The sequence below is a fragment of the Apteryx mantelli genome, chromosome 5, assembly GCF_036417845.1.
Source record: "Apteryx mantelli isolate bAptMan1 chromosome 5, bAptMan1.hap1, whole genome shotgun sequence".
In the NCBI taxonomy this organism is placed as follows: Eukaryota; Metazoa; Chordata; class Aves; order Apterygiformes; family Apterygidae; genus Apteryx; species Apteryx mantelli.
The window spans coordinates 87371831-87389723 of NC_089982.1; the positions used below are offsets into that span (position 1 = coordinate 87371831).

Sequence of the window (17893 nt, forward strand, 5' to 3'; positions counted from 1 at the left end):
GCCACTTGCACAGCAAGTGCTCAGCACCCTGCGCTGCTTCTGTGTGAGCACCCACCAGCCCTGAGGGCACCCACCTCCTGCATCCTGCCCCCTCCCTTGGAAAACGCTGGATTTTGGGGCTGCCCCGATGCCCTGCAGAGGTGGATTCCCCGGTGCAACGCCTCGTGCAGGCCCCTGCAGCGCCCGCTGCGGTGGACGAGCCCGCGCATCCAAGCCCCTTCGGACAAGGAAGCCACACAGAGGAGGCCATCATGGGAACAACCTGTGATTTCTGGGGAATATATCCGAACCAGACACCCAAGTTCCAGGTCCCCTTTGTGAGCCAGGCTGGTTTGGGGGATGTAGATGTGCCTCCGGACACCAGACGCCTGGAGCTTTAGCCACGAGCCCTGGGTGCTGCCTGGAGCCCTCTGCCTTGGGGGGTCTCCAGCGCCGGGAGCCCTGTGCGGCCCCTCTGGATGCGGCCGTCACAGTGCCGCAAGGCTTCCTCCGGTTGCTCCACGTCCAGGTCCGGTCTCCCCGGGTCAGGCCACTGAGGAGCTCGGGGTCCACTGATCACAGCTTCACCCTCGGGTGCCTGCAGCCCCCTGAAGCCTGGGTCCCCCCAGCGCCCGCTTTGGCAGCGCTGCTGGGACTGGGGAAAGGGGCTGCGGGTCTCGGCTGCCCCTTTCCAAACCCAGTCCCTGAGCCGTTCCTCCACTAGGGGCTGGGCTGGGGATCCTCTCCCCTGGCTACTGCCTGGCACAGACACACCCCTCCTTGCACACACACCCCTTGCACACACACTCCTCCTTGCACACACACTCCTCCTTGCACACACACCCCTTTGCGCACATACACTGCCCTTGCACATACATCTCTTTGCACACACGCAGCCCCCAGGTCCTGGGGCCCAGGGGTCCTGGCATGGGTGTCCCTGGGCATGGGGGTCCTGCAGCCACGGGGACCCCGGGGTGCAGGGAATTGAGCTGCAGGGCCCCTGAGGCTTGGGGTCCCAGCATACGGGTGTCCCGGGGTGCGGGGTCCTGGGGGCCTCAGGGTGCAGGGGTCCTGGAGTGCAGAATTCCCAGAGCGTGGCTGTCTAGGGATGCAGGGTCAAGACATGCAGGGTTTCCACTGTGCCGGGACCTTTGGTGTGGGGATCCCAGAACGCCGGGATCTTGGGACATGGGGATCCTGGGGTGCAGGAGTCCCAAGGTACGGGGGTCCTGGGACATGGGTTTCCCTGGGGGCATGGGTGGCCGGCAGTGCGGGTGTCCCAGTGTGTGGATGTTGCAGGTTATGGGGATCCTGGGATGTGGGGGTGCAATGGTGTGGGGGTCCTGGAGCAGGGGTTTCCTGGGGGACACTGAGGTCCGGTAGCGTGGGGGACCCAGGGTGCAGGTTTCCTTGGGGACACAGGGGTGCGGTGGTGCAGGGGTGCCAGGAAGCAGGTTTCCCTGGGGGTCTGGCGGTGTGGGAGTCCCGGGAAGCAGGTTTTCCCGGGTGCTTAGGGGTCCCGCGGTGTGGGGTTCCCAGGTGCGGGTTTCCCCGGGGGTCCGGCAGTGCAGGGCTCCCAGGTGCGGCTTTCCCCGGGGGTCCGGCGGGGCAGGGCTCCCAGGTGCGGGTTTCCCGGGCATCCCAGGTGCTGGGTCCCGGGGCGCCGCGGGACCCGGGCACCGGAGCCGTAGCGCAGCGCCGGGAGCGGCGGAGTGTGGGGGGAGGGGCCGGGCGGCGGGGGAGGGCGCCGAGGCGGGGCCGCGGCCGGCGCGGCCGATAAAGCCCGGCGGAGCGGCGGCGGCGGCGGCAGCAGCGGCGGGGCCGCCCCGTCGGGGCGCCGCGGCCATGCAGGCGGCGGTGGCGGTGGCGGCGGTGGCGGCGGGGAACGGCTCGCAGCCCGCGGCGCTGCCGGCGGGGCTGGCGGCCTGGGCGGCGGGCGGCGCCGCGCCGGGGCTGCTGGTGCCGCTGGGCGCGTTGGGCGCCGCGGGGGCGGCCGGCAACGCGGCGCTGGCGGCCGCCGTGCTGGGCGCCGGCCCCGGCGGCGCCGGGCGGCCGCTGCTGCTGGGGCTCTGCGCCGCCGAGCTGCTGCTGCTGCTGGGCTGCCTGCCCGCCCGCCTGGCCGCCGCCGCCGCCGCCCGCGGCCCCGGCGCCTTCCTCTGCCGCACCGGCGACTGGGCCCTGCACGCCTGCCTGCTGGCCAAGAGCTGGGCGCTGGCGGCGCTGGGCCAGGCCGGCTCCCGACGGCTCCCGGCAGCCCGGCCCGCCGCCCTGGCCGCCGTCGCGGCGCTGCTGTGGGCGCCGGCGCTGCTGCTGCCGCTGCCGCTGCTGCTCTTCACCCGCCTGCGGCCCGGCGCCGCCCGGCCCCGCTGCCTCTTCCAGCCGCCCCCCGCCGCCGCCGCCTTCGTGGAGGTCTTCGGCAAGGCGTTCCCGGCGCTGGCCTTCCTGCTGCCCGCCTGCCTCGCCTGGGCCGCCTACGGGCGGGCGCTGCGCCGCGGCGGCGGCGGCGGCGGCGGCGGGCGGCGGCGGCGCGCGGGCGGCGCGGGGCCGTCGGGGCGGCGGCTGCGCTGGGCGCTGCTGGCGCTCAGCCTGCTCTTCCAGGCGCTCTGCCTGCCGCTCTGGGGCCTGTGGCTCTGGGAGCGGCGGCCCGGAGCCCCGGCGCCGCCCGCCGCCCTGGCCGTGCTGGCGCAGGCGCTGCTCTTCGCGCACAGCTCGCTCAGCCCCGGCGTCCTCCTGGCCGCCTCGGCGGAGAGTCGCCGCGGGCTGCGCCGCGCCTGGCTCGCCCTGCGCCGCGGCCGGGCGGCGGGCGGCCCCGCGGGGCCCGTGGAGGGCGCGCAGGCGCTGCGGGACGTGGGCGCGGCGGGCGGCGAGCAGGCGCCGCCCGACGTGGAGCTCTTCTGGCAGGAGCGCAGGAAGGCGGCCGACGGCGAGGAGAGCGACCCGGTGCCCTGGGAGCACCAGGGCGGCCCCTGAGGCGCCGCCCGCCGACGGGGCGCACGGAGAGACCGCCCGCGCCGGCAGCACCGGGCAGCGCTCGGGATGCCGGCACCGGGATGGAGGGAACGAGGGCACCGCGGAGCGCTCGGGATGCCGGCACCGGGAAGGAGGCACCGCAGAGCTCCCGGGATGCCGGCACCGGGATGGAGGGAACGAGGGCACCGCGGAGCGCTCGGGATGCTGGCACCGGGATGGAGGGAACGAGGGCACCGCGGAGCGCTCGGGATGCCGGCACCGGGATGGAGGCACCGCGGAGCTCCCGGGATGCCGGCACCGGGATGGAGGGACCGAGGGCACCGCGGAGCGCACGGGATGCCGGCACCGGGAAGGAGGGACCACGGAGCGCACGGGATGGAGAAACCGGGAATCACGGACCGGGGGCACCGGGGACGGAGGCACCGGGGGATGGGGGGGGGGGGGCACCGGGGCCGCCCCGTCTCCCCGCCCTCCCCCGCCGCTCTCCAGGGTGCTGCGGACCGGAGCGGCGGGGAGCGAACCGGGGGGTGGCGGGGTCGGGTCGGGCCGGGCCGGGCTGCCGTGCGCCCCGCACCGCGGGACGGGGCCACCCAGAGCCGCAGCCCCGGGAGCGCCCGTCGGTCTGTCCGTGTGTCCATCGGTCCATCCGTGTGCCCGTCGGTCCGTCCGTGTGCCCGTCGGTCCATCCGTGTGCCCGTTGGTGTGTCGGTGTGCCCGTCGGCCTGTGCATCCGTGTGCCCACCAGACTGTCCACGCGCCTGTTGGCCCATCCATGGATCTGTCGGCTTGTCCGTGTGCCCATCAGTCCAGTCCGTCTGTGTGTGCATCAGTCTGTCTGTGTGGCTGTCCAGCCGTGTGCCCATCGGACCGCCCGTGTGCCCGTCGGTCCGTCCAGCCGTGTGCCCGTGTCTCCATGCGGGAGCGTGCTGCTGTCCAGGCGCAGCTCTGCTAAGCCAAGCAGCAGCTGCCCGTTCGCAGGCAAAACCCCCGGCAGGGCCCGGGTTCCTCGGAGGCACCACGCAGCCTCCCTGGGAAGGCGAGGGCAGCAGGCGAGCCCAGGAGCTGGGCACGGTGCAGAGTCCCAGGAAGCGGAGCAGCTCCAGCAGCAATGGGACTCGGCCCGTCTGGCTGAGCAAGGAGTATCCCAGCAGCCAGGACGGCCTCGGTCCTGGACACAGCGTGGTGAACCCAGGCGATGCTCAGCGGCACCGGGGGACACTCGCTGAGTGGTCACGAATGAACCCTGGAGAAGCCGAGTGTCCTGGACGGTGCCGGACACTCCATCAGTAGCAGCACCCCGACCAAACCCCCTCGTACAGCCTCGGTGGCAGCTCTGTGTGTCTGTGACCATTAAAGGTTTCCAGTAGAGCCAGACCCAGTGCATGCGTGCTCTGTGTGAACAGTACAGCCTTTCCACGGGCACTGCCAGCCCCGGCTGGTCCCTGCTCCCCAGACACAGCAGAGCCAGTCCTTGCAGCCCCAGGGAGGCAGGAGCTGCACCAGTGGGGAAACTGAGGCACGGACTGAGCGTCTGGGGATCTCCTGGGGAGATTACAACAGTGCCGGGGACTGAAGGCGGCTCTGGTTGGTCTCTCCGTCACAGTGCAATACCACGCGCTTCTCTGGCCCCCAAGTTTTCCCTGTAAATGTGTCTGCAGGTGGGTGCACAGCCCCCCACGCCTGCAGGTGCCCCGGGGCCCTGTGCTCTCCCAGGCTGACCCACTGCACGGGGTCTGGCGGGGGCGATGCCGCTGTCCCAGTGAGGCCACCAGCTGCTCGCTGCTGCAAGCACGTCCCTCACGTGGTGCATCACAGCCCATCGCAGTGCTGGGGCTGGGGTGCTGCTGCAGGGTGCCCCCATCCCAGCTCGCCCCACACTCGCATCCCCAGGGAGCCCCAAACAACCCCCCTGGCCCCGGACTGGCAATGGGAAACAGGGCACGGCCTAGCCTGGCACTTGGCCTAAAATCATCTTAATAAACTAATACAGAATAAAACTGCAAATCTTTTAAGCTGTTGTGGCCATTGGTGCTCGGTCACGAATGCAGAGACTCTTCTCCGGTCTTGCAGGGTTTGCTGGCGTGTTTAAATGCGCTTCGATGCACAGGTAGTAGTGATGCTCTGTAAACCGGCACCAGCCTCTCCTCTTAGCGTCTCAGAGCACATTACAGGGGAGAGCGAGCCCGTCCGGCCATGCCAACGGCAGGCGACTTGGGGCCAGGAGGCTCCCGCGTCTTTGGGACCAGGGCTTTGCAGCCAGAGCAGTGACAGCCACAAGCGCCCACTCGCTTCAGCTTCTCTGCAGTAAGAGACTTGGCCAATGCCTCTCTCGGGTCGTGTGGCAAAGGCGGCTGATGCTGTCTTGGGACACCCGTGCAGCTGGCAGGGACATCTGAAGCCAGGACTAGGTTGGGTGCTGGCCAGGGACCCCTCCGGGCATGCCAGCTCCCCGGGCAGGACTGCTGGGGAACGCATCAGCTCTGCTCGTGCAGCGACCCCGAAGCATCCCAAGGCCTCGGCAAGAGCCTGCAGCAGCGTCCCGCCGAGCCGTGAGCTCAGGGCTTTGCCCAGCCGCCTGCACACGTCCTCGGCGGGTATCGGGAGCTCGCAGGCACCGGCCCCGGGGCGGGAAGGAAGCCACAGGCGCCGCCTGCAAAGCCCAGCACCGAGCTGCAAGTTACAGCCAAGCCTTTCCCGGCCAGGCTGCCCGCGGGTGCTCTGCTTCCCTGCCCCTGCTCCCTGTGGCTGGGCGGCGTTTCGGCAGCGCTCCCCCGGGCCAGCGCGGGGCCTTTCTGCCCACATCCCTTTTTATTCTTTGAACATGTGTTTTTTTCTTGCTCCCAGTGATGCACCCGGGTGAGTCCTGCGGGTTTCTGTGCGAAGAAGTGAAAACAGCCTCCTGCAAGGATGCAGGGCAGAGGGCCCCCGGCTGGTGCCGAGCTGGTGCCCACGGCCCCACCGCAGAGCCGAGAGGGAACCAGCCCTCGTTGCTTGTGTGGCCCGACCGGCAGGAGCCGGACCGGCAGCGTCGGGGCAGAGCAGGGCTGCCCCGTGTCCCCCCCCCCCCCCCCCGAGGCAGGGCTCGGTGCCGCACCGTGGCTCGGAGCCCCCTGCGTGAAGAGCCTGGCCCAGCCACAATCCACCTGCAGAGCAGGGGAGCAGCAGCTCCCCCCCTTCCCGCACCGCCGGCACATTAACGAGGACCCCACCAACCCGAGTTTAATTGCCTGTCATCCCAACTTAACCAAACCGCCGGAGACGCCTGATTGCAGTGCTGATGGGGCCGGCGGTGCTGCCTGGGAGAGCCAGGCACCTCGCTGTCTTCCAGCTCAGCATTGCCCACCAGGATCCCAGCCCGGCAGCGAGGGCATCCGTCCAATCCACCCATGTGGACGGGGGCTTGGGCAGCAGGAGCCTGTGCCGGGTCGGACACGCACCCAGGCTGAGCAAAGAGCCAGGGCGCTCCACGGGAAGCAGCGGCGGTGTCCTGCCCTGTCCCTCTCGCCCGCGCTCACTGCCTGCGGGTTGCATCAAGCCGTCCTCTGCCGCTCCTCCGGCTCCCTGCGACAGGGCCCCGCACGTCCCCGGCACAGCCAGGCACCGGCTGCCGGCAATGGGAAGCGCAGAGCCCGGCCCAGCCCTGTCTGGCTTCCAAGGAGCCGTGCGGGGAAAGAGAGAATTTAGGAAACGGCTTTGCAAATATTACCCGAGCATCAGCGCTGGCTTTATTAACCCCGAGGTCTAACACCTTCTACGCAGGTCCATCGGGGACACGCTGCGCTGAGGAGCTCACAGCACGGAGCTGCCCCGCGGCTCCCTTTGCTCCGGCCTGGGATGGAGCAAACCCAGGGAACAGGGCAGGTTTGGAGCAGACCCCCCTGCCTCGGGAAGCGGAGCTGGGGGCCCCGCTGGCGGGACGGTCTGGTCCCGATCCCGTCCCTGCACAACAGGTCATCCTTTGGGGGGGGGGGGGGAAGGCGTAACTGCCCAGCTGTTTCCAAAGGAACCTCAGTTGATCCCGAAGGGCTCCAGCTGATCCCAAATGATCTCAGCCAACCCCAGAGCCCCCCCCGATCCCAGCTGATCCCAAAGGATTCCAGACGATCCCTGAGGGCCCCAGATATCCCCAGCCAAGCCCAGAAGGCCCTGCTCCCAATCCCAGCTGATCCCAGAGAAACCTCAGTTGATCCCAAAGGGTTCTGGCTGATCCCAGAGAATCCCACCTGATCCTGGTCAACCCCAGCTGATCCCAAAGGATCTCAGCCAACCCCAGGGGACCCCCTCTCCCAATCCCAGCTGATCCCAAAGGATCCTGGGTGATCCCTGAGGCTCCCCCGGCCAACCCTGGTGGATCCAGGAGGAGCCCAGCCCCGCCGGGAGCAGTCCCTGAGGCCAGGGCCTGGAGCCGGAGCGGGACGCAGGCCCGGCCGGAGCAAGGCACAGCCCCAGGCCCGCCGCAGGCCCTTGATGCCCATCTCTGGCACATCAACTTGTGGGGGGGTGAGAAGGGGAAGGCAAACCCAGCCCGGCCCCACTGAGGGCCCCCAGCACCACAGGGGACCCCAACCTGCCCCCCCGGCCCCGCAGCGCCCTGTAGTACCCCAAAACCACCTCCCTTTCCCGTACCCAAAATGGCGGCCGCAGCCTCTCCCCGAGCGCCTGCCCTCACTCAAGATGTCTGATGCCCCGACTGGGCAGGGCGAGCGCTCCGTGACGTCATCCAAGAGAGCCGCGGCCTTGCCAAAATGGCCGCCCGCCCTTCCGTCCCTTCCGCGGTGCCAGCGCACTGCCCTTATTCAAGATGGCGGCACAAACAAGGGGGAGGCGGGGGCGCTCTGCCCTGCTCTAAGATGGCGTCCTCGGCGTCAGGGCCGGTCGCGCCGTCGCGCAAGGCCTCTCTGCGACGCCCCGAGCACGTGGCTCGGGGTAGGGGCGTGGCGGGAGAAAGCGAAAGTGTCGGAGGGACCGGAAGGGGAACGAGAGCGGGAACGGGAGCGGGAGCGGGAGCGGGGCCCGCCCCGGCGGGGACGCAGGCAGGCAGGCAGGCAGGCAGGCCCCGGCGCGCCGCCACCGCCGAGCGGCGCCGCCGCCCCCTGCCGGGCGCGGGGCGGGGCTGGCGCCCCCTGCCGGGCGCCGCCGGCGCCGCGCGGCGTCGGGGGGGGCCCGGGACACGGGGACCCCCCGTCTCCTCCCCCGTCCTCCCCCGAAGAGGGGGCCGGGGACAGGGCTCCCCCCGCAGGGAGGGGGCCCGGGACACGGGGACCCCCCTGTCCCCACCAGAGAGGGGGCCTGGGGCAAGGGACCCCTTCGTCCCCCCTAGAGAGGGGGCCGGCACAGGGGGCACCCCCCCAAAGGGGACACCCAGGACACGGGGACCCCCTTGTCCCCCCCGCCCCCCACATCCAGAGCGGGGACACGGGGTCCGTCCGTCCATCTGTCCCCCCGGGCAGCACACAAGAGGGGGTCCCCGGCGGCCATGTCGCGGCTGGAGGCGGTGGCCAACGTGGCGCTGCGGGTGCCGGGGCTGGCGCTGCTGGACCTGCTGTACCGCTGGGACGCGGCGGCCCTGGCCGACCTGCTGCGGCCCAAGCACGGGGACGCCTTCCTCCGGCCCCGCGCCCTCTGGAGCGCCTACTGCCTGGGTGAGGGGGGCCCCCGGGGCGGGCGGTGCGGGTGACCCCGCTCGGGGCGGAGGGGACCGGACGAGCCCACCTCCGGAGGCCCCTTCCAGCCTCGACCCTTGGGCGATGCTCCGCATGGATGCGCCGTGCATCCTCTCGGCCCCGTCTCAGCACGAGCGTCTTCCGCTTTACCGCCAGCCTCCCCCCCCCCCCCCGTAGCGAGGGACACGGCGGTGCTGGAGTTGGCCGCGCTCCGGCAGGACGACGGCCGAGCCCGGCTCTCGCACCGCGCCAGCCCTTTCCTCCTGGTCTGGCCGCTCTCGTGGAGGGCTGCTGCCGTGTGGTTATCCGGTTTGCCGGCTTTTTTTCCCGCCCTGCCAAGTGCCCGTCTCAGGCAGCTTCGGGACATGTTTTTGTGGGTGAAATCGCAGCCGTTATCTGAGCAAACGTTGCCCTGTCTGCCAGCCCCCCGGCACCGGCGGAGAAGGGTGGTTGCAAGCAGGGGACTGGGAAGGCGCTGGCGCGCAGCCTGGCATCCCGGGCTGTCCTGCGCGTCCCTGCGTAGCTCCTCCGTGGCCGTCACGGGTGGGAGCTGCCCGGCAGCAGGCTGTTCCCTGCTCATCCCGCTACGGCAGGCGGGGAGAAAAGAGACCCCTGCTCCGCTCCTCCTACCCCACGAGGGGTTTCCTCCCGGAGGGAGGGTCCCGGGCCGGGGCTCGACGGGGCCGGGGGCTCGGCGGGGCCGTCTCACCTCCTGCTTTCCTTCCCGCCCAGGCCACGTGCTGTGCGTGGTGATGCTGATGCTGCCGGTGCGGTCGCTGGTGAAGCTCTACCTCTACCTCCTCACGGTGCTGCTGCTCTCTGTGGGGCACCAGACGGCCAGGTGAGCCCCGCGGGCGAGCCGTGCGGGGGGCCGGGGCAGGAGCCTGGCGTCTGCTCCGTGCCCGGGGTGCAGCCCGGAGATGGGACAACCGGTCCCGCTGCCCCCGGAGCTGGGGCTGCCGGGACGTGCGGTTGGGGGCAGGACCGGAGATCCCCGCGGGTCCCCTGCTTCCCTCGTGGTGATGCAGCGGGGGAGACGTGGCGAGGCTCTCCGCAGCAGGGTGCAAATGCCCCCCCCTTTGCCGGGCTGCCCGGAGCAGTCTCGGTGCCGCAAGCGTGGCCCTGGCACCGCGGGAGGCGGTGGGGCCATTCCCGGGCGCTGGGCAGGTGCCGGGTGCTGAGCCTCTCTCCCGGCAGGGACTACATCCGCCGCGAGCTGGAGTACGAGTTCCAGGGTGCAGTGTATGACGATCCCGTTGTGCTCGGCCGCTTCGTCACCGCTCTCGCAGGTGAGACCCCTCCCGAGCTGCCCCTCTGCCACCCTCCTCCGGCAGGCGAAAGCCCCCGGCTCTCCCCGGGGAACAGGCGACGGCGGGCAGGTCACCGGGACCTGCGGGAATGGGGAAGGGCTGCAGAGCTGCGGACGGGGCAGAGCCTGGGCTTGCCTCCGCGGGCTGTGAAGCTGGTGTCTCCCCTTAGCCGGGAGGGATCAGACGAAGCAGGGCTGATCCCTGTTGAGGATTGTGCCCTCCCGGGGGAGAAGTTTCCTTCATTGCCCCAGCTCTCCCAGCATCCCGCGGGATCGCGTGCTGGGTGGCGGTTGCCGAGCGGGACGGTCCGAACCAGCTCGGCCGCGGCCAGCGGCTCGCTCCCGCGTGTCCGGGAGCCTGGCGTCTCCCCGGAGCTTGTGCCGAGCTTCTCGGGGGCTCTGGGGGGAAAGGCGGGGTGGCGTGGGGAGGGCGCACGTCCTCCCTGCGTGCCCAGGCCGTCTTCCGTCCCCTCCGCAGGCCAGGTCTCCGTGTGCGCCCTCTGCTCGCTCCTGATGAGGACCAAGCAAGTGTGGCTGTTCTCCGCCCCGCTGCTGCCCTTGCTGGCCCGGCTCTGTGGCTTCCCCCTCCACGTGCTGCCCGTGGTCAACACCTTCGCCACCGTCCTCACCGGGCTGGAGGTGCTCTACGTCGTCACCTCCCACATCCTCGTGCCCTTCCAGCTGGCTGCCGTGGCCTGCAGGGAGCTGGCGCAGGTGCGTGGGGCTGTGCCGCAGCCCTCCCGGGCTGGGTTCGGAGGGGCGAGGGCGGGACTGAGCGCCAGACCTCGGCCTCGCCGAAACTCCGTCCTCTTCTTTGGGCAGAGGAGCCCCCGGCTCGGCGGTGGGAGATGGCATGCGGTGCCTTGTCCCGACGCAGCCTCCAGGATGCTCCGCGTGAGCCCAGGGGTGTCCAGCTCGGGGGAGACCAGCTTGGTGCAGAGTTCGCTCCAGGTTGTCCCCTCTGTGTCGGGCCCTCCGTGCCCCCCTCTCCCATGCACGTGGGAAGATACAGAGCCACATCGCTGCCTCCTGGCCTCTCCAGAGCCAGCGATGTCCTGGAGCTCCTCTGGGACCAGCTGGGACTCTGCAGGGCCCCCAGCCCACCTCCGCGGTCCTGGCGCGGCTGGAGGAGTTCCCGACTCCTGTGGGCAGCCTTTGCCCACCGCCCCCGTGCTCAGAGCCGGAGGGGTGAGGGAGAGGAGGCTGTTTTGTGCCAGCCCCGTGCCCTGAGTGCCGGGGCCCGGTGCAGCCCAGCGTGTCCTGAGTGCTGGCGGTTCTCAGCCAGGCGTGCTGGCGGCGGCTCTGGCCCCGCTGCCCCGCTGACGTCGCGTCCCCGCAGGCGCTGGAGGCGTACAGGCTGCTCGCGCTGGGGGTGTCGCTCTGGAGCCAGCTGGCCGTCCCGCTCCTCTTCCTCGTGTTCTGGCTGGTGCTCTTCTCCCTGCGGCTCTCCTCCTTCCTGGCCTCCTCCAGCAGCCCCCTCGCCCAGCAGGGCCTGCTCTTCGTCCTCCTCAGCAGGTAGGAGCGCGGGGCCGCGCCGCAGCCGGGGCACGCGGGGCAAGCGCTCTCCGGGTACGGCTGGGGCGCAGCTGCAGGCAACAGCTCTGTGAGCTTTGCCTTCCTCCACCTTGGCTGCAGGAGGAGGAAGAGGAGGGACTGCAGCCCCCGGGGCTTTGGAGAGCGTTCCCTCCTGGCCTGGGTTTGTGCCGCGGCACCGCCGGGGAGTTGCCCGGCCCCGGCAGACCCTCGCTCGGTGCCTGCGCTCACGCCGGGCTCTGTTGCAGCGTGGCCGAGTGCTGCAGCACGCCCTACTCCCTCGTCGGCCTCACCTTCACCGTCTCCTACCTTGCCCTGGGCGTGCTGAACCTCTGCAAGTTCTACCTGCTGGGCTACGGTGCCTTCCAGAACGGCAATGTCATGCACAGGTGAGCCCTGCGCGGGCGCTCGCCGCGGCCTGGGACTCGGCATCCCAGTGGCGAGCTGCCGGGGCGGGCGGCGGAGCAGGTATCCCGGTGCCGCCTGCCTCCAATGGGAGGCAGCAGGGACATCCCTTGCCCAAGCCCTGTGGTGGGTCTGGCTCTGAGCCCCCTTGGCTGCCCTGAGCTTCCTCGGGCTGGGAGATGGCTCCTGCCCTGCCAGAGGCGCGCAGAGAGCTGCGGGTAGTTGGCACATCTCTGCAGTGCTGAACAGCCGGAGAATTTCCTTGTTCTTGACAGTTTGCACCCCAGAGCCCCGTGCAGGAGAGAGTGGGGAGCACGTGGGTGTTGTGAGGAGCAGATCCAGGGTTGGGGTAGGTCCCGCAGGGATGAGGTGCCACCTGGGGGTAGGTCCCGCAGGGATGAGGTGCCACCTGGATGCTGCTGGGATGAAGCCAGAGCTGTGCCGCGTGCTGCCGGCTCTGGCCCAGCCCAGCCAAGCTGCCGGTCCTGCTCCAGGCTGTTTCTTTCCATGGGTGGGTCGTGCTGCCAGCCCAGCTGGATGAGCTGCCGTGGCCGAGCAGAGAGCTGCCCTGAAGGTGGAAATGGGGCCCGTGCGCCGTGCAAAGGCGGCAGGGCCGGCCGCGGAGGTCCGGGTGCCCCCTTTCCCGGCTGTGCCCCAGGCTGACGCGCGGTGTACGTCCCCGCGCCAGTCAGGCTGTGCGCGGTGCCGTGTGTGCGTGCTCGCACCCCGGCCTCACGCCCCGCTTCTCGCAGGGGGGTGACAGAGGGGGTGACGCTGCTGCTGCTGGCGCTGCAGACAGGGCTGCTCGACCTGCAGATCCTCCAGCGGACCTTCCTCCTCAGCATCATCCTCTTCATCGTGGTGACCTCCACGCTGCAGTCCATGATCGAGATAGCTGACCCCATCGTGCTGGCGCTGGGGGCCTCCCGCAACAGGTACTGGCCTCTTCTCTCAGTACTTGGGGAAGAGCGGCAGGATCCGGCCCCATCCCGCTGCCTGGCCCGGCCCCAGGACCAGCCCTGCCCAAGGGTGCACAGTTTGCCGCATAGGAGCTGGGAGGAGGCTCGGCAGAGCAGCGCTGGGGTTTCTTTCCAGGCTCAGGGTTATCCTCTCGCCCTCAAAGAAGAACCATATTGGGTACCGTGATCCCAGCGTGCAGCCGGGATGCCCCTGTCTCCCGGTCAGGTTTTCTCCAGACTTGGGAGTGCTGCCCCGTTCCCCCAGCCTGCCGAGACCTGTCCTGGACACCGTGGTGTCCCTGGAGCTGGGACTGTGGACCAGGCACGTCCGAGCTGGCCGGACCCACGAGCCTCCCTTTATTTCCGCTTGCCCAGCACCAGCCTGTGCATCCAGTCCTGCTTCGCGAGGACCGGTGCCCTGCCCGGCGGCTCCCTGGCCCTCCAGCTCCTTTTGGATCCTCTCTGCCCGCTCTCGGGAGGATACAGTGCTGGAGGACAGGTCCCGGAGGACACGGTCCCGGGGGCAGTGGGCGCCCCTGTCCGCAGCGTGGCGGCTGGGGGTGTGGGGGTCCTGCCGGCCAGGCCTGGGGCGGCACCACGTTGCTGACCTGCACCTTCCCTAGGAGCCCTTGGAAGCATTTCCGCGGTGTCAGCATGTGCCTCTTCTTGCTGGTTTTCCCTTGCTTCATGGCCTACAAGATTGCGCACTTCTTCCACCTGGATTTCTGGCTGCTGATCCTGGTCTCCAGCTGCATGCTCACCTCTCTGCAGGTACAGGGGGGCCCCAGCCCCAGGGGTCCGTCGCTGTCCCAGAGACGCCTTGCTCGGCCTCCCGGAATGGTTTTGCTCCCTCCGTCCTGGCCCTGCAGCCCCTGCCTGTCCCTTGTCCTGTGTTGGCATAAATATGTCCCCTACCACTGGCCCCAGGAGCCCCCTGCGCCAGCGAGAGGGAGCGGGCAGAGCTGTGGCCTCCCCCTTCCCCGGGGCATTGCCTGGCTGCCGCACGCGACGGGCCGTGTTCCCGCGGGTGTGCGCAGCCTGCGGGGATGGGCACTGGGTCGCGGTGTGTGGTCCGGCAGCCAGCCGGCCGCTGCCACCAACGCGCTGTCCCCGCTGTCCGCCAGGTGATGGGCACGCTCTTCATCTACGCGCTCTTCATGGTGGAGCTGTTCCAGGACACGCCGCTGGAGCGCATGGACGAGATCATCTACTATGTGAACGCGATGAGCCGGGTGCTGGAGTTCCTGGTGGCCGTGTGCGTGGTGGGCTACGGCACCTGGGAGTCCCTCTTCGGCGAGTGGAGCTGGATGGGCGCCTCCGTCATCATCATCCACTCCTACTTCAACGTCTGGCTGCGCGCCCAGTCGGGCTGGAAGAGCTTCCTGCTGCGCCGCGAGGCGGCGAAGAAGATCAACTCCCTGCCCAGGGCCACGCGCGGGCAGCTGCGGGACCACAACGACGTGTGTGCCATCTGCTTCCAGGTGAGCCCGCTGCGCGCCCGCTGTGCTCTCCTCGCAGGGTCCCGGCTGGCCCCGAGCGGCTGCTCCCCCTTCCCTGCCGTCCCCGGGCACCAGGAGGGCTACCAGGGTCTCCAGGAGGGCTAGCAGAGCTGGAAGATCCTGCTGTGCCCCTCTGAGGATGGGGCAAGGTCTTTGCCTTTTGGGATCTTTCCTCCTGAGCGTGCCGCGAGAGCTTTGGCCCGGTCCCCACTTCCCTTCCATGCCTAGCTCCAAGCCCAGCTTGCCTGCAGCCCGTGAGACGGGCTCAACCTGCAGCCTCCGCCGCTCCGGACGGGGCAGGAGGAGGGCTGAAACCCCCCCAGAGAGAGGCAGGCAGCAGGGCGCATATCCCAGCCCCAGACACCCCTTGGATTTACTGGGGGGAGGAGGGAGCCGGTCCCTGGCCCTGCTGGGAGACTGGCACAGACGGTAAGAGCCTGCACCCCGCCAGCGCTGAGCTCTGCCCTCGCTCCGCGGTGACGTCCTCTCTCTGCCCGCAGGACATGCAGGTGGCCGTGATCACCCCCTGCAACCACTTCTTCCACGGCGCCTGCCTCCGCAAGTGGCTCTACGTGCAGGACACCTGCCCCATGTGTCACCAGCAGGTCCAGCCGGCGGCTGCGCAGGGAGAACCGGGCGCCGGGGCCACGGCGGAGCCGGAGCCAGCCCACGAGGACAAGGTGCCGGAGGACGGAGGAGTCGCTGCGAGCCCCGGCCAGCCGGAGCAGAGCGCCCCGGTGCTGGCTCAGCCCCGGGACGAAGGGCTGCTCCCAGGACCGCTGCCCGGCCAGGGTGGGAGCTGGGCTTCCCAGGACCACGGGGCTGCTGGTCCGGACACTTCCTCCCGGCAGGAACGAGCAGCGGGTGCCTCCCCGGAGCCCTTGGGGGCAGAGACCTCCGGCCAGGACATGCAGCCCACCGCTGCCAGCCCGGACACTTTGGCCAGCCCCCGGCTGGGCGCGGGGGACAGCGGAGGCTCCCACAGCACCCACAGCCCCTCCTAGCACCACGGCTCTCGCCCCAACAAACTGCTGGGCGCTTTCCCCCCGCCCCGCAAGACCCCGGGACCCCGCGGGGAGAGGGAGCCCTCGGCACCGCTCCCCTGCCGCGGGCTCGGCATCGCCCCGCTGGAAAGCCCTGGGCGCAGCGCGGCGCCCCGGGGGGCGCTTGGGGCCGGGGCGAGCGGGCCCCCCACGGACTCTTTTCGCAATAAAGCAGGAACTAAAGTCGCCGCCGGCTGCGCTCGAGCGGAGTCTGAGCGGCGGCGGCGCCTTTGCTTCCGAGGCTCGGGCGTTTGGCTGCGGCCCCCCGGCAGCGATGGGGCGGGGGGCACGCGGGCTGAGCCCCCCCTCGGCCCTGGCCCATGGGAAACGGGGCTGGGGGCCGTAGCTGCTTGCTTGGACCCTGGGAAGACCCTGCAGAGGGGCAGGAGGGGGGGTCGGGTCGCTGCAGCCCCCTCCCCACGCGGTGTGAGGGCAGCCTGGGCCCACGGGCACCGTCCAGCTGGGGGGCTTGCAGGGCCGGCGTTGGGGAAGGACCGGGGAGGGGGGTGTGGGGGCGAGCACCCCAATTGGGGGGGCATCTCTAGCCGGTCCCTCACCCCGGGCGCGGGGAGCCCAGGCGTCTGAGCCCTGCGGGGTCTGCTCCGTGGTGCCGGACGGCTGCGCTTCCCTGGCACCGGCTTGCAGCTGGAGCAGGGGGTCCCAGGGCAGGGGCCGGGCCCCCCAAGGGTGCGTGCGCGGCGGGGTGCCCAGCTGCCTTCTGGCCTTCCCCCACTAGATGGCACGGATGGCACACGCCGAGCGGTGCGGCACAGCGTGGGGTGGCACGGCGTGGGGTGGCCTTGGTGCGCCGGCACCGCGTGGCAGGGCCCGGGCGCCCCGAGCCGGGCTGCCGCCGAAATTCCCGTTCCCCTGCGCCTCCCTGAGCCCATCCCAGGGCTGGACCCCGGGGCTCCATTGCCAGCGCAGACTCGGGAGCCCTGGCACTGGAGCTGAGTGGCTGGTGGCCTCTGCTCGATGCCGCCCCGAATCCGGCAGGGCAGAGCCCGGGCTCCAGGTTCCCCCCATCCCGGTGCCTGGATCCTGGCGCCTTCGTGGCTCAAGGGAGAAGCAGGCATCCCGCGGGATTCGAGGCATGAGCCCGCCTGCAAGGGGCACCTGCGCCAGGGCTGACCCCGCATGCTGGGGCCGCATCCAGCCCGGCCGGCTCTGGGCTTCTGGAAACACCTTTGCTGCCCCGTGTCGGCGGGGAAGGGGAGGAGGGGGGTCCCCGGGGACCCCGCGGGCCCCGGGGAGGCGGTAAATGGACTCCCTCCCCTTCCGGCTCAGCCCCACCCCGGCACTTACCCGAGCGGAGGCGATGGCAGCGTCCCAGCGGGGCTCTGCGCAAACCCATTAGCGGGAGGGAGAGAGCAGCCCGTCGATAAAACCCATCTGGGGGGGGGAGACGAGCGCGAGCGAGACCCCCCCCTCCTCCCGCTCCCGGCCTCCGCCGCCTCCATCCCCGATTCCCGGCCCGGCCTCGAGCCCCTCCGCCGCCCGCTGGCACCCCCCCGTGCAGCGGGGAGGCTGGTGCGGAGGCAGGGCTGAGCGCGGAGACCCCCGTTGCCCTGCCGCAGCATCCCGCACCCCCAGCGCCGCTGTCGTGCCGGGACCGGGGCGCTGCTGCCCGGGCAGGGCGAGGGGCTGCAGCAGGGCTGGCAGCCGCCCCGGACCCCCGGCCGGCGCCTTCCCCCTGCCCCTCAAGGAGGCTGCGGGGCATCTGCACGCCCGGAGCGCGGGCAAGCCGGGGAGCCGGGGTGGCGAGGGCAGGAGGGGCAGTGGTCCGGCGGCCGGTGTGACCACGCGCCTCTCCCTGCCTCCCCTCCACCGCGCTGCTTTCCATTAAGGCCCCATTAGCTCGGCGGCGGAGCCGGGCTGCAGAACAAAGCTCCCCCTGGGGCCGAGCCCAGGCGGAGGAACGCACCGTCCCCGGGGGCTCCGCCGAGCCGGCTAATGCTGCCTGGAAGCGGGAGAGAGCCGGCGGGTGGGAACGGCACGCGGCCGCTGGGAGGTGCGGGGCCCTGGAGTGCCCCCATCGCCTCAGGCTGAGCCCTCCTGGAGACCCCCGTGGCCGGGGGGGGGGCAGGGTCACCGCTGCCCACCGCTGCCCCGTCGCAGCCACAAGGGACCAGGCGACCACACGGGGCAGTGGGTGACGAGCTAGTGACACCGGTGACACGTGGACAGTGGGCTGGATGGGGGCATGGAAGGATGGACGCCGGGATGGACGAGTGCATAGATAGATGGATTCTGGGCTGGGTGGGTGCCTGCATGGATGCTGGGCTGGACGGGTGCACAGCTGGATGGAGGCTGGGCTGAGGGATGCACAGCTGGATGGAGGCTGGGCTGGACGGGTGCACAGCTGGATGGACACTGGTCTGAATGGGTGCACAGCTGGGTGAATGCTGGGCTGGACAAGTGCAGGGCTGGATGGATGCTGGGCTGGATGGGTGCACAGCTGGATGGGTGCTGAGCTGAGGAGTGCACAGCTGGGTGGACACCCCAGTCTCTGCAGGGAACAGCACGGCCCCGG

At 70.6% G+C, this 17893-nt stretch overlaps 2 protein-coding genes across 3 annotated transcripts; both read left to right on the forward strand.

Annotated features, from left to right (window-relative positions):
- The first annotated feature begins 1824 nt into the window (after positions 1 to 1824).
- LOC136992238 (G-protein coupled receptor 151-like) lies at positions 1825 to 2949 on the forward strand. The gene has a single exon (XM_067297267.1). The coding sequence runs from the start codon at positions 1825 to 1827 to the stop codon at positions 2947 to 2949; it is 1125 nt and encodes a 374-aa protein (XP_067153368.1).
- A 5148-nt stretch (positions 2950 to 8097) lies between these two features.
- Positions 8098 to 15548, forward strand: LOC106487509 (RING finger protein 145-like). 2 transcript variants are annotated; one of them, XM_067298422.1, is made up of 10 exons: positions 8098 to 8591; positions 9345 to 9453; positions 9810 to 9901; positions 10400 to 10635; positions 11261 to 11436; positions 11703 to 11843; positions 12702 to 12794; positions 13442 to 13589; positions 13943 to 14299; positions 14818 to 15548. In XM_067298422.1, the coding sequence occupies exons 1-10, from the start codon at positions 8426 to 8428 to the stop codon at positions 15319 to 15321; spliced, it is 2022 nt and encodes a 673-aa protein (XP_067154523.1). In that variant the 5' UTR covers positions 8098 to 8425; the 3' UTR covers positions 15322 to 15548. The 2 variants fall into 2 exon arrangements, with proteins under 2 accessions (XP_067154523.1, XP_067154522.1); XM_067298421.1 differs by having other exon boundaries at positions 8099 to 8591; positions 12612 to 12794.
- The last annotated feature ends 2345 nt before the right edge of the window (positions 15549 to 17893 follow it).